Here is a 14,647-nt window from a genome sequence, read left to right as displayed (position 1 = left end):
ATTATTACTCAAAGATATGTTCTTTGACTAAATCCTTTTTTTTTTTTTTTTTTGCCTATGAGTGAAAGTGAAATACTCTGTTTCTCTGAAGAGGGATTAGTAAACAGTGCTGGCATTTTGGCTCAAAATTGTTAGCTTATAATATAAATATTTGTAACCAAGGATTCATTTTACCACAGATTTTAAACCTGCACTATTTTTCTGACACCAAAACGGTGTTACTTGATCGGCTACATATGGGTAAATTTCATTTAGGGCCAAACTTCACCTTTTATACACCCTTTAGTGTCACAACAACAGATGGTATCACATATACACTTATCAAAACCAGAATAATGGATGTAATGAGCAAGTAAGACCTCTAACTGAGTTTCTTTTCATCACTCAGCAACATGGAGGACCTGGTAGCAGAAGGTATAACACTTAAGATGCTTAATGACGCTCGGGAGACTGTCATGAGCAGCCCTTTGGGAGTAATAAAAACACCCATGATCCTCTTGAGCCAGACCACACTGCCGCTCCAGGTGCCCTGTAATGCCTATCTGAAGTTGGAGAACATGCAAAGAACAGGTTAGTTTGTGCTTTTGAATATAAATCCACAAGATCTCAGATGATGGTATGGTTTAAATCTAGTGGTTGTTGTCAAAAGGTATTAGCAAAATAACTAAATCTGATATATATTTTCGATGTAAATTAAGCTCTAGTGTAAAACGTCTTCTGTTTCTTCATGAACAGGATCATTTAAGATTAGAGGTGTAGCAAATCAGTTCGCTCGAAGATCCAGCGGGGGCCATTTTGTCACAATGTCTGCTGGGAATTATGGGAAGTCCTTTGCTTATGCCTCTAAACACTACGGAACTAAAGGCAAAGTGGTGATGCCTGAAACGGCTCCTATCTCCAGATCTCTTCTGATACAAGTGCGACCACACTGGAAATGCCTGCATTAATGCTTCATTCATGATCCATGCAAATCCCCTTAATATTCTTTATTGTTATAACAGAGTTTTGGCATCGAGGTTGAACGAGTGCCCACCACGTGTCTTTTGGATGTTGTCAATCGATGCGTTCAAGAGGAAAAAATGACTTTTCTTCATTCCTACAATGATCTGGATCTCGTAGCAGGACATGCCAGGTACATAACACGATCATCTGAACATATTTTATTAAAACCGTTAAGTGGAGTTTATAGCATTTCTCATGTCTCTACTGGTATGTATTCCCTGTGTAGTCTGGGGTTTGAGATCCTGGAGATGCTTCCTAATCCTGATGTGGTAGTGGTGTGCTGCGGTGGAGGGGGTTTACTGGCCGGAGTAGCGGCAGTCATTAAGCTTTCGGGTTGTGAGGATACAAGAATTTATGGAGTGGAACCAGAAGGAGGTAAGGAGATTAACAATGTGTATTAGATTAGTTGATTCTGGTAGAAATGTAAATTAAAATAATTTGCTCATTTGTGTTTATTTGTTTTTCATTAACAGCATGCACCATGTACAAAAGCTTCATAGAGAAAAAACCTGTTGGCATGGACAGCAAAAGCATTGCCTCTGGTCTTGCACCACCCTTTGCAGGTATCATTTATTTATGCACGAAATATTCATTAGGAGCTTTCCATATTAAACATTATACAGAATCACCAAGACCTAAGCTGTAGAAATGTCACTTTAGCCAAACTGTACATAGCTAAGAAACAGATATTAGAGCATATGGGTATACAAGTAAAATTTGTGAAGGTCCAGCTAAATAAAAATTCCCTAGGATCCGGATAAGCAACTAATGAGAGAATGTGACAACAGTTGCCTTTTAATGTGTCATCATGACTGATTATTTAAGTCAGATATTAGACAGGTTGAGGTTATTTTTTGTGGCATAGTAGTTTTTCATACGTCATGGACTTTGAACAAATGATTCATCAGTTATGAATTTGATAGAGAGAATAAACACAAAAAAAAGTATATATAAAAATAGCTTATTTGTTCAAGCTTTGTCTCTACTTCACCAATCAGACCATGGAAGATGAACAAAATAAAAAAATCATTTTTGTGAAGTTTGTGAATACATTTTTCTTGCTTGATTAGCTGCCTTGAGGTAGATATAAATGATATAAATGCAGCTAATTAAATAAGTCAATAAATCAAAATTCAAATTGAACAAGATTCTGTGAATTATGGGCAGTTTGTTTTCCCAAAACTTGATTGGTTCTGCTGCAGTATTTTAATATATACTGTGTGTGTGTATATATATACTGCTTTTTACGCAATGCTATCACATCTTATATTGTATGTATGTATGTATGTCAGAAACATTTTGCAAATTGCTTGAAGAAAATGACAGCTAGATATAACCAATGTTATATAAATTAGTACCTTTTACACAAGGTGTGTGTTCTCTGTATGCCTTGTCTTAGGTGCCCTGCCATATGCCATGTGTCAGAAGTACGTGGAGGAGATCGTGTTGGTGACTGATGATGAAATCAAGTCTGCCGTTTCTGCTCTCTACAAAGCCGGCCTAGTCGTAGAACCCTCAGGATCTGCTGCCTTTGCTGCCCTCATTAACAGCAAAATACCAGACGTTACTGGCAAGAATGTTGTCGTAATACTGAGTGGAGGAAACATCGGCAAAGATGAACTTACCAGCTTTCCAGACTGATTTATACACAACACCTTATTTAGCTTGTTGTATTATCTGTTGAAATATTTTTGGGCTGTAGATGAAGACCAAACAGATCATCTTTATTTTTCATAATGGAAAACACTAAAATCAAATAATTTGGTTGCATAATAAACTAGTTTTCATATTTTTGAGTGTATGATGTTTTTCCCTCACCCTTTTCCTGCAGTCATGTTACTGAGCATTTTATCTTCCAAAGAACCACACACACACACACACACACACAAGGAAGACTTTTGCTCTCTTACACTGTCTGTGGATGTCTGTATCTAAAGCTAAAGGACTTTTCACTGACTTAGTAGCAGTTGTACTTGGATTCGTCTCAGTCTTTGGCAATGGTCTTTTTTTGTGACCAAGAGTTTGTAAAATAATGTCTGTGCTGTTCCTTCTTTTCACACACATAAAGTCATTCTTTCTTTTAGAAAACAGCCTCTAAGCAAGAATGGTTGTGTGAATGAAGCCCAACTAGTTGAAGTAAATGCTTGGCTTCAAATAAGATTTGATTGTTTTCAATGTCTTGATATAAACTTGGCCTTGTCCCCTTAAGACTTAATCATGACTCTATAGAATCAAACGCAACCCTGACAAGCATAAAGCAGTCACTGAAGATAAATAAAGCCTGCTGCATTTTTTTTAAGTACTGTATTACTTGTTTCCCAAATGGGTTTATAGGGAAAAGACAACAGAGCTTTCACGTTGTCATTATGGGGCACTGTTTGTAGAATTTTGTGGAAAATAAAGAATTCAATCTATTTTGGAATAAAACTAACAACACAATAAAAAGTGAAGGACTTTCCGGATTCACTGTATTTCTCAAAGTCTTCCTGGATGAAGATGTTGTACTGAAACAAAAAACTAGAACTCCAAAATTTTCTGGCTGAAGAACTGAAATAAATATACAGTAAAAGGAGTGTAAAATCTGATGTCTCTGTTGAAGCTCAGTGGAATAAACAACACAAGCACCTGCTACAATTATGTTCTCATTAAAATAAATAAGCTCTTGCAGGGAAGGATGTTTAACCAGGGCTGTACAAGCTATAGTTATTAATGTGTCATTAATAATGAATGGGAGAAGAGAGGAACATTCAAAATCTATTTATCTATACTGTAGTAGGGACTTCTGTTTCTCTAAAAAAAAAAAAAAAGGCTATTCATTGGATTCAAATTGTAGACCTGGTTTTCATCAGGATGAGACGAAATGAACTCTGTCTCAAGAGAATGAATTAAAGCAGCTCTTTAACTTATATTCCAATTTTATTTATCTGAAGAGAAATCATTCAGTCCCATCAAACCTACTTTTGATGTGTGAGATAAGAAGCATAGTTTATCTCCTCAAAAGTAGAGAAAGCGACTAAATGTCCTCTTTTATCTCCTGGCTGCCAGATACCAACATAATTTGTACATAATCAAATTAATCCATCCATCCATTTTCCTTACTACTTATCCTAAATGTGTCATGTTGACTTACATAAGGATCTGTTCATTTGCCGTTTGTCGTTCCTGTTATTAATACAATTAAGGATGCAAGACAAGATCCTCCATTATCAAATTTGTTTTTATGTAAAAAAAAAAATCTTCTAATGTTTATACAGAAATAAATACATAACAGATATTCTGTCTGAAATAATAAAAAGTAAGCTAGACAACATCCTTAGCAGCCATTCTGCAGACAACAGCATCCAAAACACTCCCACACTTTTCCTCTTGAGGTGCAAGTTTGTAAAGCTGAAATAACAAAAACAAAGACAGGATTTTATGCTCAGAGATAGAAAACTTATGTCAGATTCTATTCCTGTTATAGCAAGGCACCAAAATCAAACCTTTTTAATCTTGGCAAGATCACTGAGGGAGGATATCTGATCAGCTGGGATCTGCTGGCCGTCCACCTTCGACAGGATATCGTCCTTACTGCATGCTTCCTCTTTGTTATGAACCAGAACAATAAGAACCGCACTGTCATTTTCTGAGATCCCAAACCTTTTAAAAGCTTCAGAGATCTGTGTAGATGTTCAGAGAAAAATAATTAGAATCCCACAGAGGTAGTTTGGTGGTAATGTAAACTGAAATCAATTCAAATGTAACTAACAAATGACCACTTTATCTGAAAGAAATAAACTCTAGATATGTAGGAAAGCACCACTTACGTTGTTTGTTGGTGAAAGGTTGAAGATGATTTCAGAATATAAGCTCCTCGTCTTCATTTTTCCAATCATCTGAACATGAACTGCTTTATTTGCTGCTAGGAGAGTTTGGAACGGATCCAACACCTTCAACACAGACACAACAAGTCGATTCATACACGCATGCATTTAAATGTGACCTCTGACCGCCTTTATCCAGAGTGACTTATGTTATCTATTTTTTTTTAATACAACTGAGCAATTGAGGGTTAAGATCCTTGCTCAGGGGTCCAACAGTGGCAGTTTGGTGGAGCTAGGATTGAACCCACAACCTTCTGATTGGTGGTTAAACTGGTTAAGGCTCTGGTCACAAGATCTTGTGTTCAAGCCCCAGCATCTCCAGTCTGCTTGTCTAACAAAAATCTGCCCTTCAACTCCAACACCCTAACAAGCTGGGATATGAGAAGTGTTTTTTGCCCCCAAGACATAAATGTAGCTATAATTATTCAGTTGTTCACCCCCTTTCTTTGGATAATGTAAACTAACCAACAAGAAGAAGAATGAAGTCCAAATCTCCAAAGACATTTCATTTAACACAACACACACTGTGTATTAGGTTTCATAGATATTTATTCATATTACACCAGTAACAGACAACATGAAAGGTAAAGTCTGAAAGTTTTAACCTGTTTAAAGGGAGTTTAAAGCTGAAAATAACAGAAAGAAATACAAATTAAAACACTTACAACTGAAGGGTTGATCAACGCACCGGCTATTTTCCCCTCCATTGCCATCTTTTTCAGTTCTGCACAGTTTTTAACATCTTTGAAAAGTATCTGAGTCACAGCAAACTCAGGAAACAGCTCCAAAGCACTAGTTAAATCCATCATAAGAAGCTAAATCTCTTCAAAACTCTCAACCTGACTACACGGGACAATAACTTTGTAACACCATGAACCATATTAGCGTTCCGACTTTTACTTAAATAAAAATCTGTTTTTTTAAATACAATAGTATCTATAATAAAATCTAAACGACCATTTAATCATGCGGTCGAGTTATCTATTGAGGTTATATATTATCTTAACAGACAAAAGTCTAACACATAATCCCAGACGGAACGTATTACTAAAAGCGAGATACACCCGGAAAATGCCAGTTAAACGCAATATGTTCAGCATCCCAAATAGATCCTTTCTCACTACGTAGGGAGCAAGACAACGCGCTCTATACGTTCTATGTAGCGCACTATGTTGATAAATTTATGCTTTTTAGAACTACAACCTTAAACTCGCCTTTGCAACGGACAAGTAGCAGGCAGTTTCTCGTCTAAAACAATATAATGGAGAGGTTTGACGGCTACATTTTCCCTGTTGTTTGTAGCACTAATTTTTTAATATCATGTCTTCTGTTTTCCAAAATCACCAGAGAGCAAAGAGAGTCATATATGGATGAAATCTTTCACGTCCCACAAGCTCAGAAATACTGTGATGGGAAATTTAACGAGGTAAAAAAATGTAAACACATCATCTTCCCTTCTGAAACAGGCAACATTAATGTTATGGAATGAATCTCTGCTGTTTTATTGATTTATATTGTTTATCTTTAAGACATTAAAGCTGAAAAACACTGCACAGACCTACACCTGATACACACACTTCCATTAAACATCCTTCCTTCTGTTTACATGCTGTTGTTGCACACTTTTTACTCTATGCTGTCTCACATTTCAGTCGTTGGCTGTTTTGCACTACTTTACATTATCTCAGGGACCTGCTACTATAACACTAGTGTGTTCATTCTAGTATTACTGCACACAATATTGTTGTACATACAGTATTTACACTGGTCAGTGCTGCTTCTGTTTATTGTCTTTTGTGTTTGTCTTTTTTTGTATTGTCTTGTACTTTTTTGTCTTTTTGTCTTGTCCTGCATTTTCCTTCTGTCTTTTTGTATTGTCCTGCACTGTCTTTTTGTCTAGTCCTGCACTGTCTTTTTGTCTAGTCCTGCACTGTCTTTTTGTCTAGTCCTGCACTGTCTTTTTGTCTAGTCCTGCACTGTATTTCTGTCTTTTTGTCTTGTCCTGCACTGTCTTTTTGTCTTGTCCTGCATCTTTTTGTCTTGTCCTACACTGTCTTTCTGTCTTTTTGTCTTGTCGAGCACTGTCTTTTTGTCTTGTCCTGTCCTGTCTTTTTGTCTTGTCCTGCACTGTCTTTCTGTCTTGTCCTGCACTGTCTTTCTGTCTTGTCCTGTCCTGTCTTTTTTGTATTGTCCTGCACTGTCTTTTTTGTCTTGTCCTGCACTGTCTTTCTGTCTTTTTGTCCTGCACTGTTTGCACCAGGTTGCACAGATGCATAGAGGCTAGGACTAACTTACTAAGTCCTTATAGCTCTGTCTTTGTTTTATGTAGCAGCCTGATCCTGGAGAAACATTGTCTCATTTCACTGTGTACTGTAACAGCTATATATGGTTGAAATGACAATAAAAGCTTCTTGACATATATGTAACCATACAAATAGGTGACCTATTAATTGCTCATGTTCATTTAAACATCTTTTAGAAAATAAACAGTTCTGTGCAAAAGTAAGTCAAAATAGAAACTATAAAAATAATGAAATTAAATGATATTTCTAAAATGTCAAATAAAAATGCTACAATGTGCAGTGCAATTACACATATAAATGCGGTTTATATATAAATGGATGGTTTCCATGTAGGTGGAGCTTAAATCCTGATTTAATGGCTTTGATGGATTTATGAATAAAGTTCATAGTTTAAGGAAGCTCATGTTGTGAATGAAATTTCTAAATGTCATGTACAGTGTCTTGCATCCTGCATCCTCAGGCTGTGTTGGTAAATGTTGTAACTGATGTTTTCTGCAGTGGGACCCTATGATCACAACGCTGCCTGGTTTGTACCTGTTGTCTGTTGGAGTGATTAAACCTCTCATGTGGTTGGTGGGTTGGACAGGAACAGCTGTGTGCTCCACCGCCATGCTGCGCTTCATCAATGTACTATTCAACTGTGGCAACATCTACGTCCTCTACCTCCTCATCTGCAAAATACATCCCAAGGACAAGGTACTTTTCTTTACAGCATCATTTCCTTATGTAAGTGTAATACATTTGTTAAATGATCACAAACCAAGGAATGGATCAGAATCTTTGCTTATATAACATTTAATTGTTGAACCAATTCATACCTCAGAAGTTCAGGATTTGTATTATATGTATAACACTGGATATGAGCTCAAAGCACGTTGTCCTATAAAAAGTATATAACACAGATTGTTGACACACAAGATATGTTAAAGAAATACAACTCGTTAAATAAACATCTTGATGTAGAAAAAAAATCACCAAAATTCTTTCTTTGTGAAATAACACACGATTAATTAGTCTTTAATAAAAACACTAAGATATTAGAACCAGCGTATTCATGTAAGCATGCGAATCGAATGCCATTCAGCACTACTGTCAAGTTAATCAACACTTTTAAACTAATCAGATTTGAGAATTTGTATAAATCTGCATTCGTTTAAACCCTGATATATTTAGTGTCCTTGTTCTCAGTATAGTGTCTCCCTCTCTTTTTTACTTGTAGTCCCGTGCGACTGGACGGCGTGCACTCTCTGCCCTGACTCTGTCCTCCTTCCCAGTGCTCTACTTCTTCACATTCCTCTACTACACTGACGCCGGCTCCACCTTCTTCACTCTCTTCGCCTACCTTATGTGTCTGTACAGGTGCCACAAAGCTTCAGCTCTCCTGGGTATCTGCGCTATCCTTTTCCGACAGACCAACATCATCTGGGTGGCTTTCTGTGCCGGGACGGTGGCAGCTCAGAAACTGGATGAGGCCTGGAGGGTGGAAGTGTCGAAAAAGCGGGACGAGAAATTGCCATCGCAGGTTTCATTGCAGCTTAGCAGCCTGATGAGACTAGCGCAATTTTTACTAAAATACTTCACATCACCGCTCAACGTAAAGAGTGTGATTTTATCGATCTGGCCTTATGGTGTAGTCGCTTTGGGCTTTGGTGTCTTTGTGGTGTTGAACGATGGGATTGTGGTTGGCGACAGGACCAGTCATGAAGCCTGCCTGAACATCCCTCAACTCTTTTATTTCTTCTCCTTCACGTTAATCTTCTCTCTTCCTTTATCCCTTAGTTACACCAGGCTCGTCAGATTTGTGCAGTCTCTCCGGAGACATCCTTTCCTCTTTCTCCTGATCACAGCTCTGTCTCTGCTCCTGATCTGGAAGTTCACATTTGTCCACAAGTACTTACTAGCGGACAACAGGCATTTTCCTTTCTACGTTTGGAAAAGAATTTTCCAGAAGCACGAGCTGGTTCGCTTCCTCCTCGTCCCTGCATATTTGTTTGCAGCATGGAACTTTATGGACACTCTGAATTCCAAGTCTCTCTTTTGGATCTTGGCATTTTGCGTGTGTCTGGTGGCAGCTACAGTTCCTCAGAAGCTTCTTGAGTTCCGGTATTTTATTCTGCCATATCTGCTGTACCGTATCCACGTCCCTCTTTCATCCCTCTCCAGACTACTACTTGAATTTGCTCTGTATACATTGGTCAATGTGGCAACGATCTACATCTTCATCCAGAAGTCATTCCAGTGGCATGATAGTGCAGCAGTGCAGAGATTCATGTGGTGAAATGGGACTTATACAATCTTTTTCCTTTTTTTTGTAAAACAGTAAATATGATCATTGTTTATATTTCTTACTTTCATCTCTGAACTTATTCTTCCTCTACATTCTTATCTGCAACCACAGGCATTATTGGGGTTATGTTTAATGTACATGTATTTGTCTTTGGTATTGTCACTTGTTTGACATGTGCATAGATCACTGTCCCATTTGCAAAATGTATGGTTCCCAGTAGAGGTGTTTTTAAAAGCAGTGAATCTCTCGTTTTTGTTCCGAATGATTTTCCCATCTTTCAGTCCCATTGCATCAGGTTTCTGTTGTCTTCAATTTTAGATCAAACTCAAGCTTCAGCCCATGTGTCTGTCGATAAAAGAAAAACAATCATATTAGTCTTAGTCACGTTAGTTCCTGAATTTTTTTTTAAATGTGAATTGCCTTTATTAATAAAAGGTACCTGTTTTCTGTTATTGCTTTGCTGGAGTTTAAATCCGGTGTTCGGATGAAATAAAAATGCTGATTATATCTTTATGCCTCTTGTAATTTTTTGTCACAACTGTGTCTCAGTATATTAATGCTTTTATGAGTACTTAAGCTGCATAGCTTACAATGTAGATTTACATATATTACAAAACACACTCACATTGTGGTCAGCTTTGTCTTCCACTAGATGGCAATATGGAGTTTCCGAAACAGAATTTATTTACATTATATCATCAGATGTGATACAGTACCAGAAAGCACTGCAGGAAATCATTACCCTCCTGTCATTACTTCACTTTATCCCTGGCAGGGTTAATCAGATATCAGAGAAGGTATCACACAGTGACCGTCTAATTGTTGACTGTTGGATAAGAAATAAATCAATTCTGAATAAGTTTGCATGTGTGTTGAGATTTGTGTTCTTTCACACTACATTAATAAGCCAGATGACAGACTCTAGATACTAGTTATTCATTTCCCATGAGCATATCACAAGCTTATTATAAAATAAATAAATAAACAAATGCAGTGTATCAACTGTTAAATCTACCTCAATGCTTTTAACTGCTCAGAAATGAACAATAAATATTAGGATGTTCATTCTTGATTATATCCTACACCACGCTGTAGTTCGGCTGAAATATTGTGACTTTGTAAATGCCTGTTTTGACCCAGGCTTGGTGCGCCTACGGGCCACTTCTCATCTATGATCACATGGTCGATTCCCAGAGCATTGGTGCTTTCCCCATGTCCTAGATACAGCTTCTAGAAACTTCTACTAAGCAGGAAACAGAAAGAGGGTGAAAAACATTATAATCCACAAAGCGTCTAACAGTGTTAATAATCCAAAGAAAAAGTCCATTTAGCCTGATTTCATCACATCAGTCTGGTGCCAGAGGTAGATTTGAGTCAAGGGATGAAGACCTATAAAACATTTAATGGACTATTTTGAGAGATTTGTTAGGGGACATAAATATTATGTGCATCAGCAGCACTGAGGCTGCCATCTTTTATTTGCTTTTGAAGAGACATACATATGCTCCAGTGGTACGATTTAAGTGCCGTGAATAATGTGTAATGTTTTAAAGACGTCAATTAGTGAAGTGAGGTTATAGTTTTTCTTAATCAGAAGCTAAAGCTGTGTTTTAATAGGAAGTGCATAGATAAGTGGAGGAAATGGTTCATTTCATTTGTTTTGTGTGTGTTTGAGAGAGAGAGAGACTGAAATTTAGACAAACAGCAAATGAGTCACTCACTATGAAATCCTCATTTGACACCAGCATCCAAAAGTGCACAATTATTACAAAGCCTAAGGCCAGACTTTGACTTGTGCTTGCATAGAAGTTACAGCTGCAGCTAACAATCACAAGAGTTCACGATCGTGACTTTTCTCTCTCTGCTCTCTCCTATCCTCATTTAATAGCAAACTCTCATGTTCTTCCCACATGCCCTGTCACTAAGCAATGTATTACTATTTAATGAAGTGGATAATTTTAGAACTCATTACTTCTTGTCATATATAATGTTTATGTGGCTGAATTGCTATAAAAAGAGGAACATCACCGAGTACACCTTGTTAATTAGTGCTGTTATTTTGTACATTGAAACGTTCTTCAGCTAAAACTACCTTTTCTTCTTATACCTTTGGTTGAACGGTGAACATAATATTTGAATTTACAAAATATAATTCTTTATAGCATTTATATAAGTTTATATCATCCGCATCAGAAAATTTCTGAGAAAAAACATTGATTGATATTCATTTTTGAGAATTTCTGAATAGCCAGTGCTCAACACTGCTTATCTTTTAGTACTCTATTATATATTTACATATGTAATAAGATTCAACAAATTCAGAATAGTACTGATCACATTTTGATTATTTCCATTGACAACCTTAGGCAGACTCCATAATCCAGAGCAATTTACTTTTCTCTCATTTTATACAACTGAGCAGTTGAGGATTAAGGACCCTTGCCCAAGAATCCAGCAACGGCAACTTGGCACTGGTGTGAACTCACAACCTTCCAACCAGTGGGTTAACATCCTAACCCCTGAGCTATATGTCTTAAAGTTTAAGGTTGCCTGAAAATGAGGAACCAAACATAATATTTAGGGAGTTGAAGAGTTAGTGGATGCAAAGGAAGACATTTATTTTATAAGATGCAAAACAGAACAGCGTGTATAAACCAAAATATACTAACTATAAGCAAGATGGATGGCAATGCAGCAAACACACAACCATGACAATGGTGTACACAGAAAGCAGAGTTTAAATGAGGGTGTTATTTAGAGAAAACACAAAACGGTGTGTGCTCGGTGAGACATGCAGATTCATATGGAAAGATGGGTAATGTAAAAGTGCAGATTTTGACATAACCATAACTACAACCTTTTAATAAACATTGCTCAGGATCTGGACCGAAGAAATTAGCAGTAGAATGGACACGCACATCATACCCCTATAAATAGCACTCTAAATGTTCTCTATAAGAAAAGAAAAGCTTTCCTTTCCCATCTGTTATTTCCACCCACTCAATCTGTCTGCAAAACAGTAGCTAACCACTCACCGTTCTAAACAATTGCATGTTGCCGTTTGTAAGAACTATCAGAAAACACACAGACCCACTGTGCTGTACCGTGGTTAAATTGTTCCACAATTAAAATACAGTATTCATAAAAAGGCAAAGAAAAAATACCTTAAAAAACATTTAATTAGGTGGTGTCAGGTGAATACTGGGGCTACCTGCTGGAGGTATTTCAGTTTGGTTCAATTGTATTTAAATGTCTTCTGGACAGAAGAATTTCTCACTAATATAACAAGTTGGTTTTCATTCTTGTTATCCCCTTTGTTAGACCAACAGGTTGAACAGGATGTATCACAGCATTTAAAAGACTGCAGTTATTTTTCTTTTTCTCACTTTCAGCAAAGTAGATAAACCGATCAGGTTAAACAAATCTTCAAAAAAGTAAATAACCAAATCTCATCCAAAGTAATAGCGATGATTAGAAAGAAAGAAGACACAGATGTCATTATCCCATAAGGAAATGAACCCTGAAACATAGAGTCATATAAATCATATCCCAGCTAATTATCTGCACACATTTGCAGTGGTGTTGTCATCAGGCAAGACTTGACTTCTAATTTCAAGAGAAAAAACAGTGTTTAAATCTCCTGCTGTCTGTCACTTCCTAAACACCCAACACTGAATGTTTTTTTGTGTTCTCATGTAAGCTAATGGTAATAATCCCAGCAGGAGAGATAACTTTGGTGTAAAGCAAAGCAAACTGGCTAATTAGGAAGAGAGTGCTGGCAGAAGCAGTAGCTTTGATGCTGTGCCTCTAACAGCCTCCCAATCAAGGACAAACGGACACTTTTCCAAAGTCGCCTTCCAAGGGCAGAGCATCCCCCGACACAGCTACATTTTGTGTGTGTGTGTACACTACTGTAAGTGTGTGTGTGGGTAGGAGTAGCAGCTGTACCGATGCTATTAATATCATTCAAGGCTAAAATGTACCTTTCTCATTCAGTGTATGAGCTGCTGGAGTCCAGCATGCAGCATGTGTGCTACAGAGAGCACAACCTATAGATGAGAATTAAATATTCAAGGAGCTATGTTTAGACCAAGTCTTGCTTGAAGAAAAGGCTTTACTGGAAAGTGTTAAGAGTAGCCTGAGCAAAAGCACACATAAATATTCGAGTGCATTTATGCTGCACACCTACTACACATTAGCGTCTTAGGTGGCTTAGTGGTTATCACATTTGCCTCGCACCTTAAGGTTGGGGTTGATTCCTTCCTCTGCTCTGTGTTTCTGGAGTCGGTATGTTCTCCCGATGCTTTAGGGGTTTCCTCTGGATACTCCAGTTTATAACCACAGGTCCAAACTAAGACATGTTTTATAGGTGAATTTGTATCTTGTATTATCTCTGGGTGTATGATTGTGCCCTGTGATGGGTTGGCACCCCAGGAAAAGCCCAGGTGAAGGATAAGTAATAACAGAAAATAGAAAAATGGATGTTTTGTACTATAAAAACAAACCTACAGAATCTTATCTAGAAAAGTGAGGTAACAATTTGTGCTCAATTTGTTTGGGAAGATTTCATCCCAATGTTGTATTTTTATGGTGTAGTTATTACATTTAACATATATGTGTTGTGGGTTTTTTTAGAACTGACCCATTATTATATATTTCACCCGATGATTAATATACGCAAAAGAAATTTAAATGATTTGTATAAGTTGTATTTAACACCCTCGAAAATCCCCCCTTTTTACAGTGTCTGATAATCTATGTGTAATGCCATATTAAAGGAATACTGTGGTGTTTTAAAATGGAAATATCTGTCAATAGCATCTGTAATGTAAATGGAAATACACTTACCTATAATGTGATATGAATGGAAAACATTTCTCAAACCTTTAATACTTCTATAATGGAAGTCTAAACTGAAGGAATGTCAATAAAAAATGGTCAGAGAGACAAAACCTTAAGATCAGACCAATTTGGAGCAATACAGTAAAACGTAATTTACTTGCCAATACCTGCAGTGCAGTTTTCCTGCCACAGGTTTCAGAATCTTAAGGACTGCACTCTGTTTGGCTTTTTGAACCACAAGGTACACGCACAAGTTTCCACTTTTCAAAGTTTTCTGGGATCTGGTAGACTAGTGAGTGTTAAACTACCAATTAGAAGATTGTGAGTTTAAATCCCAGGCCCTGCAAACT

General features: G+C 37.2%; 3 protein-coding genes across 3 annotated transcripts; 2 read left to right on the top strand and 1 right to left on the bottom strand.

Moving 5' to 3' along the window:
* The first annotated feature begins 42 nt into the window (after positions 1-42).
* On the top strand, positions 43-3,029 carry srr (serine racemase). The gene is made up of 6 exons (XM_047804290.1): positions 43-570; positions 736-917; positions 1,002-1,132; positions 1,229-1,377; positions 1,476-1,565; positions 2,402-3,029. Exons 1-6 carry the CDS (start codon positions 393-395, stop codon positions 2,641-2,643), a joined length of 972 nt encoding a protein of 323 aa, XP_047660246.1. The 5' UTR covers positions 43-392; the 3' UTR covers positions 2,644-3,029.
* A 1,171-nt stretch (positions 3,030-4,200) lies between these two features.
* Positions 4,201-5,949, bottom strand: tprkb (Tp53rk binding protein). Its single transcript, XM_027151896.2, has 4 exons — positions 5,531-5,949; positions 4,809-4,931; positions 4,485-4,661; positions 4,201-4,389 (listed from the first exon to the last, which is right to left on the bottom strand). Exons 1-4 carry the CDS (start codon positions 5,672-5,674, stop codon positions 4,303-4,305), a joined length of 531 nt encoding a protein of 176 aa, XP_027007697.2. The 5' UTR covers positions 5,675-5,949; the 3' UTR covers positions 4,201-4,302.
* A 104-nt stretch (positions 5,950-6,053) lies between these two features.
* On the top strand, positions 6,054-9,962 carry alg10 (ALG10 alpha-1,2-mannosyltransferase). The gene is made up of 3 exons (XM_027151895.2): positions 6,054-6,291; positions 7,667-7,864; positions 8,388-9,962. Exons 1-3 carry the CDS (start codon positions 6,127-6,129, stop codon positions 9,444-9,446), a joined length of 1,422 nt encoding a protein of 473 aa, XP_027007696.1. The 5' UTR covers positions 6,054-6,126; the 3' UTR covers positions 9,447-9,962.
* The last annotated feature ends 4,685 nt before the right edge of the window (positions 9,963-14,647 follow it).

The sequence above is a fragment of the Tachysurus fulvidraco genome, chromosome 19, assembly GCF_022655615.1.
Source record: "Tachysurus fulvidraco isolate hzauxx_2018 chromosome 19, HZAU_PFXX_2.0, whole genome shotgun sequence".
NCBI classification, from domain to species: domain Eukaryota; kingdom Metazoa; phylum Chordata; class Actinopteri; order Siluriformes; family Bagridae; genus Tachysurus; species Tachysurus fulvidraco.
The sequence above is the reverse complement of the archived record's forward strand: the minus strand, read 5'-3'. Positions and strand labels throughout refer to the sequence as shown.